This window comes from Erpetoichthys calabaricus, chromosome 2 (genome assembly GCF_900747795.2).
Source record: "Erpetoichthys calabaricus chromosome 2, fErpCal1.3, whole genome shotgun sequence".
NCBI classification, from domain to species: Eukaryota; Metazoa; Chordata; class Cladistia; order Polypteriformes; family Polypteridae; genus Erpetoichthys; species Erpetoichthys calabaricus.
In genome coordinates, this window is record NC_041395.2 from 249005567 (window position 1) to 249027937 (window position 22371).

The following is a 22371-nucleotide window of genomic DNA, read 5'->3' on the forward strand; positions in this document are numbered from 1 at the left end:
TACTTCATATTGTAAAATAAAGTATATTCATTTCTTGGAAACTAAAAAATTAAAATCAAGTACTAGGTCTCTGTTTAAATTAGAAATAATTGTGTAATTTAAATCTACAAGAAAGTCTTTGTAAGAGTCTGTTTACTGTTTTGTTGTTTGTTTTTTTCAGAGTATAACTGTATTTAAATATTTTTTAAATTTTACTTTTTTCACTTTTGGAAATGTTTTGTTGATATTTATTTCATTTCAATTTATTATTATATTGCACACTTCAACAAACCCAAAGAACTGAACATATGTATGAAGGTAAAAGGAAAACATAACATACAGTAAAACATGTACTTCCGCTAGAAGTTTCAACTTCCAATTTTCAGTGATTTTCTTGAGAGGATTCTTTACTATTAAATTGAAATAATTTGTTTGCATTGTACTTTACATCACCTTCTGAAGGTGCAAGAACGGCTGTATGTATCCTTTAGCAGTCATCACTAAAGTGCCTCAGGGGACTTGGCACTCCAGAGCACGAAATTTCCTTTAATCTAAGGATGCACTTGGTCCAAAACAGACTATGGCTTTTTTACAAACCCACCTCTCTTTTAAACACTGATTCTTAGGTCTTGGTAAAATCAGAAACTGGACGCCCTTCTATCTCACAGGTTAAGAAAGGGTTTTTTATGTGTTCAATAAAATATCCAACACATTATAAACCTCATCTCTAACCTCATCTATTTACTACACTGCATTGGTGTGAGTTCAGCCCCAAAATCAAACTATTATGTTCTTTTCTAACATCTTAATTTACTTTTTACCAAACAATTGATATCTTCATGTTCGGAAACAATAAATTATACCCACACCATTCAAACATATTGTTGTTTAAAATATGTCCATTTCCCTTCAATACAGTCCTTTTATTTTTTTTCTTTGTTGGAGGTTGGTGGGTGGGCTTTAGGCAAGTTATTACTAGATAAGAAAAATATTTAGAAGGAAAGAGAGAGGATATTATTTAAATAATAGAGGAGAAATGGTTTACATTGCCGACAATGCTGTGATCTTCACAGAGTCAATGGAGGTTCTAATCGAGGCTCTCGAGAGACTGAGCGAGGAGTCTGAGTGTCTGAGATTGCGAGTGTCCTTGGTAAAAGCCAAGATCTAGGCCTTTAATGACCTTTTGGGCATAACCATCAGCAGTGGTGTTTGGTGCTCCTGATATCTCTTCAAAAGGACAAAGTTCCAAGTCTTTAGAGTCCTGGTGCTTCCTGTTTTGCTATATGGTTGCAAGACATGAATGCTATCCAGTGACCTGCGATGAAGACTGGACTCCTTTGGTGCTGTTTCTCTTCGGAGAATCCTTGGGTACCGCTGGTTTGACTTTGTGTCAACAGGCAAAGAGGACAACCACATAGCACCTGGCTGCAGCAGATAGAGAGCCATTTCCCAAGGATGGGAACCCCTTGTCTACCCGGGAGGTTGCCAACTGGTATCCTGAGGTGTTTTGTCATGTGGTGGGTGCAACAATGCACTGTACTAGTGCCATGCCTCCCAACCTGCTCTGACCTGAATATAACAGTGCTTTTGTAGCAAGCCACAGCATCCAGAATCAAAATCAAAATTACTGTGTTTTATGCACCTTGTCTGCATGTTGTGATGGCTCACTCACTTGCCTGTTACAGTGTTGTACCCAAGCACTTTTTAATACTATCCATACTGTCTCTCTCTGACCTTGGTCTCTATTCCTTTCTAACTATGCTGGCCTCTTTAAATCTCTTCTTGAGGTCTGGGTGGACTTCTGTTTGGTCTACGGGTGCCAGAATTAAACCTTCCTTTTGTGGCACTTGAACTTAATGCATCCCTGAGCCTTCTGGTGGCCTTAAAGGGCCAAGTCCACAATATATCTCTTAAGTTTCCAATTTTATGTAGGATCATGTATTACTAATGGCTATGAGATTTTACTGCCACATAGTACACATTTTTTTTCTCTCTTCCTCTTCTAGTGTGGTTATATCGTTTTTTACCAGAGAATGCCTATAAGACCAGTCTATGTGCTGCCTTTGCTCTGGCAACCTGTTGTCAGAGTGGCACAGATTCACAATCGGTGCATGTGTTGTTTTTGTGAAGGAGGAACATAATCATTTTTAGGACATCTTAAATATGTGTAAGATATAAAAAAAAAAAGTTTTCTGTGATTGCTTTGTGTACCAGTATATAATAAAACTTGCCTAAGATTTCCATCAAATAAAATTAACTAAATTAGGGTGCAGCAGATACTTTTTGTGTTCAATACAGCCTCTGAAGCTGATCATTGCAATAGTTTTCTTAAAGGTAAAAATATTAAGCTGCATGTTAAATAATAATTGCAGATAAAAGCATATTAAAAATGAATGGTAGAAAGTATATCTCTTAAATGAACTGCTGTGTTAATAGAGTGTTTCTATTTTCTTTATTTGTAGCACAATCCGAATAAGCAGAAAGGGCTGCCATATGCTCCTCAACTTTTGTTTTCATACTGCTCTAACATTTGCTGTGTTTGCTGGAGGCATTAACCGCATAAAATATCCAATCATCTGCCAAGCCGTGAGTATATCAGTTCATTTCTTTGATGAGTTGTTTTCAATAATATTTTGTAATGAATTGTAGGCCTTTGTGAATTTTTGAAGGGTTTATTACATTTTCCTTGTTGACTTGTTGAATTTTTTTCTGAGGCTTCGAATGTCATACAGTTTAGCTTCATTTTTGTTGTTTATATTCGTTTTGTTTTTGAGCTTTTTTTGTAATTCCTTTGCCGGCCACTGAAAAAACAAGTATTCACTGTCAAGATACATTCAGAAGGAGGCATTGCCTTGGAAGTCATGCCCTGTGATGTAATCAACACTGTCATGATTTAGTGTTTGTTTTTAATTTTTTGGAGCTATTCCCTGGTCTCAAAAATATCTGAAACCTTTTGGTGTTTAACACTGTTCAAAATGGTGTGGCAAAAGAATAGGATTTTTTTTTTTCCACCTGGGTGTTGCCATTTTGAGGCACTTGTTTTGATGCTTGCTATGCCATTGCTAGACAGATTGACTTTGAGTGATCAATGGTTTGTTGACTATAATTTTGGTTCCTGTCTTGGGTTTTGTTCATAATTTTTTGTTATTTTGGTTTTCAGCTTGGCTTGCTTGGTTCTTATAATCCCTGTCCTGGTTCTGTTTTCATTTAAAACTGCTGTCACTGAGTGCAGTCGATATTGGGAAAATGTTTTTTGAAGCAGGTGCTGCATATTTGTTACAGTCCTGTTTTAATTTTTTACTGACATTTTTCTAAGCTATTTTTTGGTCTATTTAGGGATTTTGGAACGTTGAAATTCCATTTCTGATCTTAGAATTTTAATACAAACAGTAATTAAAGTAATTCAAATATTTTCCCATCTGGATGCCATGTTTTGTAGTGGGCATCCCCATTTCGTCTGCATTGACACAGCATTGCTCAGTACGAGTGACCAGAAGTATGCAGCGTGTGACAACACCACTGCGATGGTATAGAGGTCAGCACCATGACATTCCTGGTTATCCCATGTTGAAGATAAAAAACTTGTTTATAAGTGGGTGTGTTTATTGGTTTGATTTTCTTTTTACTAGCTGTTGCACAATGACTTTCTGACTAAAAATTTTGTTTCTGATTTGGTTTAGGTAATAGATACTATAGATTTTTCCAGTACTTAAAGTTGGTCAGTTGAGTGATTATGTTTCACCCTCTTGTCAATCTCAGTATAATCTGTCTTCCTCGTTATTTGGCAGAATATAAATAAATATCTGTGTCTAAGTTTGTGAATACAGATCAAAACCTTTTTGCAGTTTCCTTTTCTTTTTAATCTTTTATATTCAGTGTTACAAATAAATGGAAAAGTGTTGTCCAAAAGGACAGGAGAATCCATTTGTGGATCAGGAAATGAAGTAATTGACAGAGTAGTATGTACTCTGATTGAATAACAGGCTGAAATCATTACATGACAGCTAAACTGACCAATTATCAAAACACAAAATATAACATGACAGCTAAACTGACCAATTATCAAAACACAAAATATACCCAAACTCACAGTAAGTAAAATGCAAAGTAAGTAAAACCTTTAATATAAATTGGTGAAACTGTCTGCAACGACAGCAATGTGAATAATTGATTATTATTCAAAACGGAAGTGCAGAAAATAATTCCTAATATTCACAGCAGTCAGACCTTTTGTTCAGATTCAAGACTAACATTTTCATTAGGTATTGGTCTTTATGGCATGTTAGTTTGTCCTTCGGGTTTTAACCATCATTAACCCTAACTAGTTCTTTTGCTTTACATTTTCATCTCCTAGTGCTGTTACCTACTCATTCCATGACAGCAAATTTGCTTAGGTGTTGAACTACTAATGTACCTACATTTTAAATGTAGCTTATTTCTTGGAGAACAGTAAAAGGCCTATGATATTAATCTGGTTTTATAGTAATATTTTAGTGACATTTAAAATATGTTTAATCTATTTTAAACAACAGCAACTACAAAGTGGTACTAATATCCTTTATGTCATTTTTTTTAAATTAGAAAATGTTTTAGTTTTGTCCTTTCTTAAGTCTTTTGTTTTCCCTCTTTTCTTATTATTTTGTACATTTCTTGCATTTTCCTTAATTGAACGATTTTGTCTCTCAAGTGAGTTCTTTTAACATCACAGTTTTAGACAAGTTATGATACATACAAGGAAGGACCCTAAAATTCTTTGATTTGGTCAATGGCACAGGAGTATGTTGTAAATTATACAATGTGCCTCCATGTATTGCATAACTATAATCTTTTTGATCAGTCTGCCAAGTGGTATTATGCTGAGTTCATCGAGAAGTGTATTTTGAACATTTACTCTACAATGATGCATGTGACTTTAGGTAAATTTATTTTCTACAAGCTGAAAAAAGCATGTCAGGTTATATCGCACATCAAGATATTAATGATCTTGTTTTTTTAACATAAACAAAGTTGTTAACAACTTGTTTTCATGTGAACAGATTGTTAAAAAGCAACATTACATTGAACTGCTCAAGTGTCTGCGGGAAAGCATCAGGAAAAAACGTCCGGAGCAGTGGAATACACAAAACTGCATTTAGCATCATGACATGCACCTACACATCCCTCTGCACCATGACAGGACACCTGCACTCACCATATTATCAAAGTGTTTTTGACCAAAAGCAATGTAATTGATGCTTTACACCTTCTATGTTTACCAGGTCTCGCGCCTTGTGACTTTTTTTGGGTCCCTTAATTAAAATTGAGTCAAAAGGAAAGAGTTAATATTAATGACAAACTAATACTATTTGTAGCAATGAGAAAAGAAGTTTTCTTCTACCTATATCCAGAAACTGTTGTGTTTATTCTTTACATAGACTAGGCTTCAGGGAAGATTTTGGTTGCAGCTGTGCTAAACTGCTATACTATTTGGGCAAAAAGATCTGCACATTTCATGAACAACTAGACGAGTGAGGTATATATGGTGTTTTTACATCCACACAATATAACACACTTTCAGCTGATCAAGGTATCTTCCTTGTTACAATTTAAACTTTGTCATTGAGGTGATATGGTATACTGTTCTGAAGTATTATTTTCCAGACTTACCACATAATGATTGTTTTGGTATGCACCAGTATGAGATTATGTCAGACAAGAGTACAAATGTGGGGAAAATTACTATTAGAAATAATTTATCCCGAGAAGTAGACAATATTACATTTCTTGTGAAATCAGCTCTACATTTTACTGTTTAAATATCGAAGATGCAGCTTTAAACATGAAGGTCAAGATCTTTTTTTTTCACTGAATGTCCCACTGCTTCAACATAGTAAAGGTGATACGTCTTTATGTTTACTTTTGAAAAGATCATTACTCAGGTTCCACTTCATATTGTCATGTTTACAGAGTACAGTAAAATTCCTACTTGAAACTAACTTTACTAACATGGAACACAATACCACTCTCAGAATGATTTATTAGTTTCAAATCCTGCATTTGAGCAATATCACAAAGCTGACATGGCTGATTTATGGATTTTGATTAAAAACACGAATATACATTCAGAGACAAGAAGATTTTTGAGTTTGAGAAACTTCATATAAGACCATTAGAACAATTTGTACAAACAAAGCTCATCAATCCTATTTGCCTGATTTTATTCCAAAATCACATTGAGTTGCATTTTTATAGGCCCTAAAGTACTAATCTGTGTCACAGTACTTTGTAATTTATTCCATGTATCTATGGTTATGTTTGTGAAGAAGAACTTTCTAACATTTATGCAAAATCTCCCCTTAAAATGTTTCCATCTTGTTGAAGAACTTGATTTAAATTAATTAACCGGGAGCCACAATACTAATACTTTTCATAATGTTAAAAACTTCAGTCATGTCATCTCATAATCTTTATTTGCTTAAATGAAAAAGTTCAGCTCCCTCAATCTTCCTTTATAGCTGAAATCTCACAATAGTTGAGTCAGCCTAATCATTGACACCTCCTTCAAGCTCCTATGTGAAGAATGCAGTCAATGAGGTTTTTAGACAGGTGCCAATTGGTATCATAGGATGTTGTCCCAAATCAAAAGATGGAAGCCAGTGTTTATTAGTTATCAAGGTTTATTTATGCCTTATTTACAAATTCTTTCTGAAATTGACCAACATTTCAAAAGCAATAATGCATGAATGTGGGTATGTCGCTATACATAGTGAAATACTTATAAATTATTTTGAAGTAATTGAAAACAATGTATCATCCATTAGATGTATTAATGGAGATTCTGTAAACTTTTAAACAAACTATCATAGAGAAGAAATGTGTTATGACCAGCAAGCATGTAAAAATAAAAAATACATGGCACAAATGCATCACTGAGACACATGGGATTGTACAATGGTATTGTAACAAAAATGACAACAAGATTATAGATCTTTGGGGCACCCAAAGGCCAACCCCATATATTATAAAGAAAATGCAGGTATTGATGCATCAAAAGAAAAAGAAAGGCGCATAGACATGATTCTCCAAAATGGACTGCTCAAGATGGTGGCACTTCCGGTATTCTTGGTTCCCGGCACGTAGAGGATGGTCCAGGAAAGCGGACACTGGAAGTGACATCAGAGTAGTTATGGTCATCAGTCTTCCTGTCTGCATTGAGAGGAAGACAAAAGGCATCAGTCAACAGCATCCTCTTGCTTTCCAGTGGAAAATTACAGATATCTGAGTCCTTAAACTGTCCGCCATGCACATGCATGTGACAGTATAGAAAGGTACAATGGATGGATTGATATCTATAGTTTCCATTCCTTGTCAGCTTGTTTAGACCATATTTGCTTTAATAAACTATATCAGTGGCAGACGTTTCCAGCTCTACATTAGGAATATTTTCAGAATATAATGTTGTGCCTGTGCTTGTTGCAATTGCATGATGCCCATGATAAGAGTGTGTTTTTTCTAGTGGCTGATTCAGCAAAATACAAGTATTTTTACATGGGTATGATACGTATTTCTAAATCATGTCTACATGGTATCCCTTCAATGAGATTTTTCTTTTCTTCTTCTTCTCAGCCCCCAGAATTTCCCCTTTGTACAGCAACATCTTTGTTAGCATCAAAGCATAAAGTTGTTGCTGAATTTTAGATTTAACAGAATTTTCTTGTGGATTGTTGAAGCAATGCTTTGCTACTCTCCCTCACTTATATCAGTTTCACTTAATGGACACACTTTGGACGTAGACCTCACCACTGATGAAGTAATTCTCTCACTGGAACAGCAGGAAATCACTGTGTCTAGGCTAAATTAATATTTTTAAATGCTCCTGTAAAGAACTTTGTTATATACTCTTCACAGTTGCCACCACTAGAATACTGTAATGCAGCCTGACAGCTAAACTGAGTTGACAACATGCAGTCCAGTCTAATGAGTAAGGCATTGTATTGAGTTTGTACTGTTGATTTAGCCCTCCGTAACTCATTATGTTATCTTAAGCAACTCAGTGCTCCATTGTTAACAACACGATTTAAACAATTCTACAATATATTTAACTAATTATAATTTCTTGGAATAATGTTCACAATAAGAAGAGCTATATAAGATAAAGTTTATTTGTATTATCAAGCTCTTACTGCTTTCATCTTCCAGGAAACAAAGCTGTTAACACCTTAGGAACAAGATACCCATCTGTCGGGTACTGAAAATTACTTGATTTTGTACCATTATACATTTAAAGTTTTAGCTGTTTTGTTGAGGTCTCATAAATAATACAATAATAATTTGTGACATTGCATTATTGCATTTTTATTACATAGATTAAATCAATATACTTTTTAAAAAATTTCTAAGTGAGCTAAGCCAAAAATTTAACACTACTTTGTGAATATTAAATAGCTGATCATATTACAAATGCAATGAATCATATTAACACTGTATTACTATAAATATTATGATAGGAAGTTTAACATTCTAAAAAAATTTCAAGATTGCACAGAGTTGATGTATTATCTGTGCCCTTATTGATTTTGTAACTATAGTGAAGTTTGTTCTGTCACATAGTATGCAGTTACCATTTGTGGCTGCTTTCAGTCAAGGTGTAATGACATAGCCCTGTGTGAGATGGATGTGAGTTCTGAAAGCCTCTGCCAATGCCAAATTAATCTGCCGTACTGTATATAATTCATTGTTAAAAGATGACCTCTTCATTCTTAGAATTTTCATGTGTAGTATAAAAGTATGCATTTTCACTTTTCTTAGCATCAGAAACATCAGTATGTGATATATAAGTAATGTACACTCTCAAAATTACTGCTTACTCTGGAAAACAAAAAGTCCAAAAATACTAAGGAATGTCAAAAATAGTTAAATATAGGTTAAGAGAGAAGCTGAAAAAGAACTATACATACAAAGTGAATTCAATCAGCTCTTTCAGACTGTCTGATCCTTCATACCGCATCCTTCCTCTATATAGTCTGGTAAATAGTTTACTCCTGTCATGACAAGAACTAGATTTAACGATCAGTTCTTCACACATTTCATAGTAGTTTAGTTACAACTAACCTTCTACACTGAAGAGCCAAATATGTCTTAGAGTTTAATTATTTGCCTGTGGCAATTGGGGAATGATGATTACTGTTGTCCTTAACATTGTTTTTCTATTAAGCATGATCGAATCATACCCCATGCAGCTGGCATTGTAATGGCAAATGACTAAAGAATTGCTTGAGCATGCCATTAAATTATTCGACTTATTACCATGGTTCACCTTTTTAATGCAGTTGGATCTTTCTGCAGATTATTTAAATTAGGTTTTTAGACACATCTTTTCACTCTTATGTGACCTTATCACAAATATATTACTCAGCAATTTAAAATACATATGCACAAAATCAAGTTAGTATACAATGTAAAGTCCTTTGTAAACATATAAAGTCTCAGATAAACACAGTAAAGTAATGCATAGATTTTAAATAATAATAGTAATAATAATACAGTAATAGTGAACACCTATCAATTATGTTTAACTACATAAACATTTAAGCTAACATGCAAAAGGAATGATGTTTCCAGACTTTCCATCATAGTAGAAAGGTAAAACTATAATCTAAAAATAGTTCATTTAAGCTTATGTAAGATCTGGGTCTGTGAAAGCAACACATTTACAATTTTCGTATAAAATTCTTGAACCTGGTTATGATTAATCAAAATGTGCTATTATGCATGTGTGCAAGATTGGCACATCAAAACTTGCATTGAAAGGAAACTGTTTTTTCAAATCAAGTTAGTATACAATGTAAAGTCCTTTGTAAACATATAAAGTCTCAGATAAACACAGTAAAGTAATGCATAGATTTTAAATAATAATAGTAATAATAATACAGTAATAGTGAACACCTATCAATTATTTTTAACTACATAAACATTTAAGCTAACGTGCAAAAGGAATGATGTTTCCAGACTTTCCATCATAGTAGAAAGGTAAAACTATAATCTAAAAATAGTTCATTTAAGCTTATGTAAGATGTCTAGAATTGCTTAAAATGTTTGCGCTGCACTGGATGATGCACAATTATTGGTTTTCATATCTCAACACTACCAGTTTAATATTGAGCTTGTGCAGGTGTAGATTCTCTGTCTGTATTTGTCAGACTGGCTTTTAAAACACAGAAGCACTTTTATCAAATTTGCATTGAAAAGAGAAAAATTATTTCTTAAAAAGAATCTTTAATGATACCTGAATTTTAGAGATGAGAGGAAAAGTGGATGCAATCAAATACTGTATTGCATAATTTTTTCATGGCAGTATGTTTTCAATGCACTGAGAACATCAGTCAGTAGTTTTTTGGCTTTTTTGTGCTTTGTATTGGTATGTAATTGTATGGAATCTATGCATCCATGTTAACATTTCTAATATGCCATCTATTGGAGTGAAAAAGCAGTTGCATTTTATCAGTATATGCATAACAAAATGCAATCCAACAGTTGGTATCTCGCAAACATTAGTACTGCAGCGACTCCATATTTATGTTCAGCCTTTGGGCTCATTTTGGTTTTCACAATGTTACAATAAAGATAGAGCCTAATATAAAACATGCAGTTTTTCCTGTTGATCAAAGCAATGTCATATTAAAAGCAAGTACGCCGACAAACCCCCTCTCCCAACTCCAGCTGGTAGGATAGCTTGTAGATTACTTATACTTTTTCAGAATTCACAAATTGATTGATGGATACTAAATGGAATGGCATCCTGTCCAGGTCCTGCTTTGAGCTGAGTTTTGCTAAGATGGCCTCTGGGCTCCTGTGACTCTGAATTAGATTAAGTGTGTTTAAGAATCAATGGTATGTAACCCTAGTAAATCTGAATTCATAAATGATATGACATACACAAATTGGAACCTGAGTATTAGAAATGTTTAAATAATCACTTACATTACTTCATGTCTTTAGGCTAAGGGAATAATATTACTGGGGAAAACAAAAACTCTTGGGCATGGGGAAAATACATAAATCAGTTGTTGACTGCACAGTAAATTAAATTCTGTACAGCACTGAGGCAGCATAGATTTTATATAATTTTTAACCCTGGGAATTCTGATACATGTTTAGAATTTTTATTTTGCATTATATAAAGAAAATGTCTAGTTCCATCCATTCTGAGTGGTGAAACAGTGATATATTTAATATTATTAATAGCAAGACAGCATATAAATGGATATGGTAGTTCAACAGGCTTTTTAAATCTCTGTGCTGTAATAAACCTTTTTACAATTTACATTATTTATAGCACATGATTAAACTGGCTGAAAAGGTTATTTTCTTTAATTTTCCTAATGCCTTTTACAATAATGATAACTTTTAAATATAAAATAATTTTAATTATGCAATATGTACTAAAATGTGTTTAAATAACAGAATATGTGAAATAATAATCTGTGCTGCTATTAATTTGTATGTAAAACTGGCATTAGTATAGCCACTTTCAGAAACAAATTACAACAAGCAATTTTTATGAAAAAAAAGTATAACAGCATATAGCCCATATTAGTATAAAACTGATACAGGTCAAGTTGTTCTCTTTTACATGTTGGAAATATTTTTCATTACATAACTTTATATATTTGTCTTGACAAACCTCATTCTTGTGAAAAATATTAAAGAAAGTTAAAAGCATGTTATTTTGATTCAGAGTATTCATTAGGTACTTTACAAAAATGCAAACACTGTGAAAATCCTGAGCTTATGGACAAATCATAAAAAATAGATTACAGAGAAAAAAGCAAGAATAACTGCAAATGTGCCTTTCCAAGATATGTAGCATAGTTAGCCGCCTGGTGAATACTTCAGAATGTGTGAACCATGCCTAAGAATGAACTTGGTCTTTCTTATTTTCTTTTCATATATGTCTTTGATCATCTCTGTTGTCCTTTTTACCCCCCCCTTTGGTATTGCTCCTAGTTGAAAATAGTTCTGTTTCATACTTTTATGCTTTCCAAACTTCTTCTAGTAGGGTTTCTGAACTCAGTTGTTCAGATTCCCCTTGAAGTAATACAGGATAGTGAAGGTTGATGGAGGAATGGATGGTGTTAATGGTTTGTAAAGATTCGTACAACTACTGTAGGTACATTTATGTCCTCATATTTTTGAATTCTCTGCTATAATGGCCGGTATTATAACTCACACGCATATCTTTCATCCACAGTAGCACTACTCACAAATAATAAAAGCTTCAAAGACTTAGGACACCCTACCAGAGCCATTCAGATTTTATATCATAATGTACCAGGCAATGTCAAATCAAAAATTACAAACTAAGGAAGCAGACTGCCTCACAGGTTGCAAACCAGTAAACATTAAATCTAATAATATCAAAACCAATCGTAACCTGTTCTGTATTTGACAAAACCAGAATTTAAACATATATTAAACGAGAGGTGCTAGGATGGTTGTTTTCTATCTAAGGTCTGTATTTTTCATTTGAAGTGTTCTTTTGTAGGATGCATGCAGGGTTATAGTAAGGTATTTAAGTATGCAGGCATTAACGTAAGAGTAAGCATCAGAATTATTTGACATCTCAGTGGGCAGTTTTTGTATTTGCTAAAATCACATTGTGATTAATACATACTGTATTTACAGATGCATGCCACGAGGAAGCCAGGAAAATATTTAAAAGTTTATTAATAATCTTTATAATTTAAGTAACAGAATTTCTGTGAGTGTGCACATTGTGCAGTAGTGTTAAGCAAGAAAGAAGTTGTTGCATGTATAGCAATGTGCACAGTGCATTGTCTGAATATATTTTTGCAATGAGAAATTAGTCATATAAAAATGAACAAATAAAGATTTTTTTAAATGATACAGAACTTTTGTAGGAAAATAATGGTACATTTGGACACCGTAATTTGAATCACTCTTTGTAATTGTCAGTCTCAATATACTCAGTAGATGGTGGCTAATTTATTCTGCATACCACTGAAACAAACCCAGAAGAAGTCATTCCTGGGGTCTTTGTTAATACACATTTACTTCTGCCTGTCAGTAGGAAGCCATGAAAAGATCTCAAAGTTTAATAATAGTCATTATAATTTAAGTAATAAAATTTCTGTGATTATAAAACAAGCATTATTATCACAGTAAATGTTTTGTTGCCAGTTTATGACATAGTTAATTAAAATATTACAGTTAAATGGTGCTGAATAGTCTCCTGTCACAATATTCATTTTAAATTGGTCCAGGAAACCTAAAGTCAGTAATTATTTATACTTCTTTTGCTAACCTGTTGGTAAGCAGCCAGAAGAGCAGGTATGCTGCTGTGCTCACCTGTTTCATCCTGAATTACATTTTATACAAGATAAAAAGTTTAAGGAAGTTATTTATTATTGAATTATATTGTTACATGTTTACTGCAATATATTGATTATTCATAAATTCTAGTGATTTTGCAGTGTCTGTCTCTCAGTTTTTTCCTTACTTATAATTTTGATATTATAAAGGTAACACTTGAATTTAATCACATATTTTATGGTTAAACAAGAAAGCTGTCTGTGGTGCATTTGTGGAAGTGTTTGGTGATAAGGCAAGAAACACATAAATAAAGTACATTTAATGATTAACAGAGCAGGGAAATTGAACTTAGAATATTGTTTGGAGATGTCTTTTTCCGGGAGGACTCATTTTGAGATGTTAACAAATCTAGTGCCTTTACTTTGTTTCTAGTCTTTAATTTTTATTAGATCTTAGAAATCTACTGTCTTACTCAGTTCTGAGTCTTGATAGTTTAATATAAAATCAATGTAAACATACAAAATAAGTACAAATATATTCATCATGATCATGCTATCATCATTAAATAAATGTGCCCAAATAACAATTTTAAAAGAAACACACTTAGACATATTTTTCAAATTAATTTAGGAGGCTCATAATGTCAAGATATTTCTTCACAAAGCACTCTCTGCTCATTCAAAGAATCCTTAGCTCCATAAAAACCAGTCACTCGAGACAGTGAAAAAATAAATCCTTGGGGTAATCTTAATGTCAGAAGCTTAACCCATGACATATATTATTTTTGTTGTTATATATTATTGTTAATATTGATGATATTGACAGAAGCCAAATGACAAATCACTTAAAGACCAGACCCCAGTGTTTTATTGTTCTGAGGATGCACATTTAGGCAAATACCACATGAGTTAAATGATTTCTGTGATGACATGCAGTACTTCATTGCTTTAATATTTAATGTCAGAAGCCTGCAGATAGTCTTTTATTTGTTATAACTAGCTCATTGATGCAAGTGAACGACAGGTCCCTTTTACCAGGTGGTTCAAACAGAATGTAACATCTCTTATTTTTTTTTTTTTTACTAAGTTCAACAATCAGTACAGATTCAGTAAATCCAAGGGCAATTTAAGAGGGTTTAACCTGATACAAAAAGTTAGTTCTGCTGGCAAAAAAATTGGTTCTTGTATATGCAGATTCCCAGATCTCATTGCTGATATTCCCATTATAATCATCCATAAATAATTCTGTTATCTTACTCAGAAATACAGTCACTTCTCTTTATTACTCTACAAAAAAGTTAAGAAGCACATAGCTAGCCAGCAATTTTTCATCCGTATCTTAATGAAGAGTTTTCACCAGATCATCAAAGACAAAATTAAATAAAATAATGAAATAAATACAACTAATTGGTATTTGTATATAATCTGAAAGGATGGCACGGTGACACAGTGGTAGCGCTGCTGCCTCTCAGTTAGGAGACCTGGGTTTGCTTCCCAGGTCCTCCCTGCGTTGAGTTTGCATGTTCTCCCCGTGTCTGCATGGGTTTCCTCCGGGTTCTCCGGTTTCCTCCCACAGTCCAAAGACAGGCGGGTTAGGTGGATTGGCGATCCTAAATTGTCCCTAGTGTGTGCTTGGTGTTTGGGTGTGTGTGTTCCCTGCGGTGGGCTGGCACCCTGCCCTTGGGTTTATTTCCTGCCTTGTGCCCTGTGTTAGCTGGGATTGGCTCCAACAGACCCCTGTGACCCTGTAGTTAGGATATAGCGGGTTAGATAATGGATGGATGGATATATTCTGAAAACATCATATAGATAGCAATATATTGTGATATATTCCTTTTAAAAAATACCGTTTGAAGTGCATTTTTGATGAAAAAAGGAAGTGAGCTTCTAGATGTTAGATAGTTGCAACTCTTCATTATGGTGATGTTGCCTTATACTCTAGCATGGCAGCAGAACTGCCTGAAGTGAGGTAGAAATATTCACAGTGTGTTCACAGCTTTTCTTCAAGGGTGAGAAACAGACATATTGTATGTTACGCCATTGGACTAAAATGAGAAACTATGTAGATTACAGTGTGTCAGTACATGTATTGAGGAAAAAGATTTTTTTATTTCTTAATAGCCTACCATTCACTCAGATTAACTGGTAAGGTTCATAGTAGTAGCATTAAAGGCCTTGACATTGTTAATCTTAAAAATAGCAGTGTTAGAAAAAAGTACCAAAGTAATTATCAAGCAAGTGATTCACTGTGTTTAGATTCACCAGTCAAACTAACACATATATTTCAGAGGAATGTGAAAAAGACAAAGAACTTGGCGGGAACCACAACAAATGGGGAAAAACATGCAAAACTCAACACAGACAGCAACTAGGAAAATGATTCAAATCCAGGGCTAAGCATTGTACCATGTGACAAGTCATGAAATGTATGTTCTAATTATTGAATTTACTTTCAATATTGAAGGGAGGATTTTTAATCTTTTAAAACTGTAGGTAAATTTTATTTATTCAACTTTCAAGTTACTAACAATGAAAATGTTTCCATTTTGAAGAAAGTTTTCCTTTTAAAAAGCAGGTAGGAAATAACTATTGTGCAACAGCTTTTAATTGTTTTAAAATTAACTTAGAAAAAAATAATCAATGTGTGGCAGTTAACTGCACAAATATAAATTGCATAACCTATTTTAAATTTTATTCATGCAAATCATATACAGTATATTGTTCGTGGAATGATTGAAAGAGAGTTTGCATTGATGTACTGTAAGTGAGATAAGTGACTTGCCTCCCAATAGCAAATGGATAAATGTTTGACTTTCCGTTTGCACATGTTTATTTATGGCTAAGACTGAAATGAATAAACAAAATATTGTTCATCCACAAATATGCTCAAAAGAAATTTTGTTGACAAGTTCAAGACATTTGTATCACTTTAAGTGTGTGCCATGTGTATTTGTTTAATCAGATAATAAACAGAATTGTCTATAAAAATTAGGATGCTTTTTAGTTTTTGTAATTAGTATTAAATGTAGATGATGTCATTGATTTATTTGTTTGTTGGTATTCCATGTAGAAAGCGGAAATAACAATGAGAATGATGAAAAAGAGTAAATAATAATATATATATTTTTTTTTAACCCTGGGCAGGACGCCATCCCACTGCAGGGCGCACACACGCACCCGGGACAATTTAGGATCGTCAATGCTCCTAACCTGTATGTCTTTGGACTGTGGGAGGAAACCCACAGGGAGAACATGCAAACTCCACGCACGGACGACCCGGGAATTGAACCCAGGTCTCCTAACTGCGAGGCAGCAGCACTACCACTGCACCACCATGCCTCCCAATAATTCTTTTAATAGTCTGATATTGGAACTTCAAATTACTATAAACACTTAAACAAAGATTGTAAGCTTCAGTTTTGGACTTGTGATTTGAGTTCACATAACTTTGATATCATTAGTGGAAACTTTAGTCTAAATCTGAAGTTGCTTGTTCATTATCTTTAATTGACACCTAATTAGAAATTTGTCGGCTTGTTTTGCATAATCTGAATTATTAAAAGGCAAACATTTAACAGTATAGTCATACTTCAGCCAAAATATGAATTGGTATAAAACATTTTATTTTTAGAATTTTCTGTTTCCATTCTATGTGGAAAGACAATTTGTTTTTCTTCATCAAACGTGTGCTTTGTACAATACAACAATTCCTCTTTTAGTAAAGTATGTATAAGGCTGAGGTGTTTTATACAGTGCCATTATTTTCCAGTTGCTCTCTAGGTGTGTTTTTTGCTGATATGCCTGCATTTGAAATTATTCTTTTAAAACATTCATCACAAAAATCGTCCAGCATTGTTATACAGTACAGGCAGCATAATTTAATGAAATGTAATTTCTTACATTTGTTTATTGCTGTTATGGAAAATTTATTTGAGTGCTTTTGAATTTCTACCTCAGTATTTTTCTCTCAGTCAGGCTTTAATTGATATTCTGTTTTTTGTTCATTTTTGTAGAGTCATGTTTTCTGCAGATTGTTGAATCTCATTCAGATTGTTCTGAACAAGATATTGTAACATATAGATTAGTAACTATTTTAAACTTCGCAAATATTTACACTCCACAACTGTATTTTATTGATCTGGTTCCCTGATCTGGATTGGTTCTGTCTTGTGCCATATGCTTATGGGATAGTCAGCACCACCCACCATTCTGCTGTACCATCCATAAAAAATATGTTTGATGTTGATAAAATTAAGTAAATTGTTTGTCAGTTGTATAACAGAATGGCTGACTGGCAAGGGGATACTGTAGACAAGAGAGGTTTGAGTGGCAGAGAACCATGGAGTGTCCCAACGTTGGCTGTTATATAAAGGTTGCCTGAGTGACATAGTTAGTAAACAGGAACCACCAAAAAGCTCTGCTGTGAGGGTAAAAGAGAAACAGTAATAACTGGGTTGATTTGTTTCAAACCTAGTTTTGTTCAACTTGACTTGCATGTATGGAATGTTTTTTGATTTTAATAAAATAAAATTTTAAAAAAAGAGAGAGAAACAGCAACAACTGACAGAACGCCAGATGCTCTTCACAAGGTGGCAACGAACTATTAATAAATGGAAAAGATTAGACCATGCTGCCTGTTTGAAAAAGTAAGTAGCCTATAAGCCTACAAGGATCAGGTGCCTTTAATTTGTAAAGTCAGAATCAAAAACATGAAAACTAGTTTGTATGTTTGTGTGTTTCAACATAAACTGTCAAACCGAGGTTCAAATGAATGTCCTCTGAATTGCCTGGTATAGTCCATGAACACACAAAGGTATATGCTTCATTTTTTTCCCAATATTTGCTATTCAGAAGGATTATTATTTTCATGAAATAAACAACTTTGGGCATTCAACATGTTTTGACATCCCTAGTGATGGAGTTGCCTTTAAAAAAAGCTGAAGAAAGCTAAAATGTGAAAAATAAACTTCAGTGGTATTGCATGTATTTTGGTAAATTCACACAGTATACCAGAAAGAAAGAAAGAAAGAAAGAAAGAAAGAAAGAAAGAAAGAAAGAAAGAAAGAAAGAAAGAAAGAAAGAAAGAAAGAAAGAAAGAGAAAGAAAGTTTGGGGGAAATTTGGGTTTTTATAGAAGCTGTTTAAATAAATAAATAGATATGCAAATAGGTGGCTAAGTTAGTAAATAAATAAATGCATACATACATAAGTATACACACACTTTGGTCTGAACACACACTAGAATGAGTATAAAGCAAGAAAATGAAAAAGAATGAAAACATCTGACTTGGCTGTCCCAGTCCCAGTGAGGCATTATGCAGATGTATTGCTGTTGGTATAACGGAACTCCAGCAACATTTCTTAACACAGTTCTCCTGAATGATTCGTTGTCAGAACGTCCTCAGCATTAGTGTGTCAGAGAGAGGATGTGCTGCATTGTTCATAATGGTACTCAGTTTTGTGCTAACTTCCTCTTTTGCTTCTACCTCCGGGGGTCCAGAGTGTGTCCTATAACTGAGCTTGCCCTTTTAAGAAGGTTGTGTTCTGGACTCATCAGATTTTAATTGTATGTGCCCATTTGTCATTTAACCATTATTGGCTGGTACCACAGCCTAAATGAAGGGTTTTGAAATATATGGAGAGTGGGGCCAAGTGCAGGATGCCAGATAGTATCTAACAGCATGCAGGCAGTTGCCATGCCAGGCCTGGAATTCAAACAGGGACCTTTAATTTGCATGGGGCTATTCAGTCCATAAAAATAGCTATTTTTTATGGCCTTGGCCAATGGCTTACCACCTCAAAACAGGCAACAAAAGGCAAAGTACTCAAACATTAGAAAACAGCATGACTTTTAATATTGTTTTGACTTAGTTCGTACATGCAGCTACAGAGACATATCACATCACCATCATCATCATGAGAACAAAGTATAATTGCATTGTGATTGTCTTGCTTGTTATTGAGTTCTTCACTTTTCAGCTGTGTTTCTTATAACTCGGCTTTGAGGTGTTCAGTCGCTGAATGACATTGCTTAGAGGTAAGTAGGTGGTAAAGTACTATGACAAGCAGAAGCTGATTGTGATAGTGCTTTTTTGTATTAAATATTTGTTACAAAGATTAGTCTAGTAAGCAATGTTGCTATTCTATACGCACATCTTGTGTTTATGACTGGAACATCCGGGATCTGTTACGCAAAAGAATCTTGTACCTGATCATCAGCTTTCCTGTGTTCAGTAGTTTTTGTATGGATATTTAAACTTGAAAAGGAGTTAGTTTTATTATTTCATATTTAAAATCACCCCCTTCCCCCATGTGCCTTAGACATATCTTAATACCCAGTTATGTTGAAACTCCATTTTAGAATTATGGCTTATGATTTGCATAGCTATAATACCCAGCACCCTGGCAGAATGAATAACAAGACAGAAACCAGTCCTGGATAGAGCACCAGTCCACCACAGGGCCCACAAATGCACATATACCCACTTACACAAACTCACACTGCCAGAGGCTCATTTAGACACAGAAAATGTCTATACAAACAATAATAGAGTTGTATAATTTAAACCAGGGGTGCTGGATCCTTGAAGCAGCAGCATTATTGCTAGTCATTTTGCTCTTGTTTTTTGTTATATTTTCAATTTAATATTATGTTAATTCAACAATTGGGAGTAAACAAATGCTTTCTGCTAGTGAGGCATTATGTTCCTGATTGTTTTCTCATTATGGACATTGCTTTGTCTCTAATGGTTATATGACCTGTGCTAACATATCTGTGACATGTTAGACGATTACTGGAGATTTTGTAAAAACTGTTTTTTTGCCAGATATGTGGACCTCTACCACAATCTAAAGCCACTTTGCCAATGTTTATTAGCAGTGTCATTGTCCTTCATGCTTAATTTTGTATGCCTGAAAGATGTTTCATTCCTTTTTAGATTGCTCTTCTACTTTATTAGCCCAAAATGAGACATTGAAAAAGCTGAAGCAATTTTTGGAACTGGTTGCACAGTTAATTGAGCTCTAAATATTTTTTAATTTTACATTTGTAATGAATTTTCATGTCTTAAATCATTTGTTTAGTTTCAAATGGAATTGTCTATACATATTAATGTTTGAACATCTTTAGTTATTTTTTCTATTACATTAATCTGCTGTAATGAAAATTTGACATGGTATTTTCTGAAAGGATTAAGTATTTCCTTTTAACTAGTCTAGAAAAACATCATCCAACTAAATCAGTCATAATATAAAACAGAGAAGGGCACTTGGAAATTGTAATATACATATAAAGTAATGGCATACATTAATATACAATCAGTGGAGCTTTAACTTTTAAATTACTATAGAATTAAACACTCTAGTCATCTTTCAGTTGCTATAGCAAAAGACTGTCTGTCCTTCCCCACAAGCAGCTGTCTTTTACTTTACAGGGTGGTCAGTGGCAGTTGGTATCTTTTTAGGTTTCCAATATAATTAGTCTTTTGCATTTTCAATTGGTAAATCAACCATTTCTGTTGAAATCTTAAGTTTTCATCAAAAATAACTTGTAAGTTGAAAGAAATCTGTAAGGATCTGTGTAAGTGCCTCTAGATATGTATTTTTCACTATCCTTAAATCATACCAAAATCTTGTTTTCCTTCTAGCCCAAACACCCTTATAATTATATGTACTTATACAAGTTAATAAAATGTACATAAAATAGAGACATTAAATAGAAAAACAACTATAACTACTACATTATTCAGTTCTTATGGTCCCAAATAAAGCAGATTAACAGAATAAGGCGAAGCACAGTATCTTTCAACTAATAAGTAAATCTGAACAGAGTGTACAGCATGAGGACAAGATTCCTGAGCAATGAGGCCTGGGTTTACTGTTATTTTATGTGCCAATAATTCCAGATATAACGTTTTAACAACAGTTTAAGAAAAAAAGCATTGTTTTGCAAGCAACTGGATAACAGACATGCAGATTATACAACACGAGTAACATGATTTTTTTTTTCTTGTTCCTTGGATGTTTTTCACATTGTTTGCCATTGTACAACGCCCACCACCACTGAATTCTGTTATGCCATAAACTTCTTCCTCTCTATTCTGCATGAAAATATGAGACTTATATTTAAAGAAAATATAATCTTTGGGTAGGGTATTCCATTAAAATGACCTTGAGCCATATGCATTTCTTAAATAGAAATAATCACTTTGGACTATATAGTGTTCAATACTGTTGAAGTTTATTAGACTTTGTGTTACCTATCATTTTGATCCTGTTTTAATAAGCCATTGTTCAGAAGTCTGAACAAATGTATATTTAGTATAAAGAAAGTAGTAGTACCACCTAAATAAAACTGGGAGGAACATCAGGGATTCGATAAGAAAAACTGACACAACAAACTATGTTGTTTTATGTCTTTTTATTTATTTACAAAACAATTTGGACAGTACAGTGTATTATAGTAGATAAAATGTTCTCTCATTAGTCTATATTTCTTTAGATTTATGATTTATGACTCTTAGTCAAACACTATTCATCATTCTTTTCAAGGTTACAGAATAAGTGTTAATTTTAATAGCTGACATTTTTTCATTTGTTAGCTAAATTAGTTAACTCTTTTTGTCAATGTCACATTCACTAAAACTAATCAGGACTACATGGCTAAATTTCTTCTAAACCTAAATGACATTTTAGTCAAAAGACTATGATTTTATTTTCAAACACTGATTTAATTTGTGTTTACGAAAGCCAAGGTGTCGGAGGAGAAAATAAAATTTCTTCATTGTGTGGTACAACCAGAAGACAAAACAACTGCTTTAAACTGATGGTAGCCCATTAACACTAGAATCCCTGAAGCTTACAAAAAAATTCATAATCCCAGCCCACCTTAAATCCCTTCGCACCTCTCCATCAGTGTTTTTTGTATTGTAAATGTGTCAATCAGCACAAGCAGCAAGGAGACTGCTGTCCTATCCCCCTTACCGATGGAGTTCAACTTGGGCAAAAAGTTCTCTCAGCTCAAGCCGTGTTTATCTCTGTGTGAGGTGCCTGAAGTTGTATAAGGTAATATATCGTTATTTGGA

At 33.7% G+C, this 22371-nt stretch overlaps 1 protein-coding gene across 1 annotated transcript in view; it reads left to right on the forward strand.

The window, feature by feature from the left end:
- LOC114646923 (adhesion G protein-coupled receptor A3) overlaps positions 1–22371 on the forward strand; it is a 557815-nt gene that overhangs the window by 503038 nt on the left and 32406 nt on the right. Inside the window, exon 16 of the mRNA XM_028795327.2 lies at positions 2442–2565. Within this exon, the coding sequence (XP_028651160.2) occupies positions 2442–2565 (124 nt within the window). The remainder of the gene's footprint in view (positions 1–2441; positions 2566–22371) is intronic.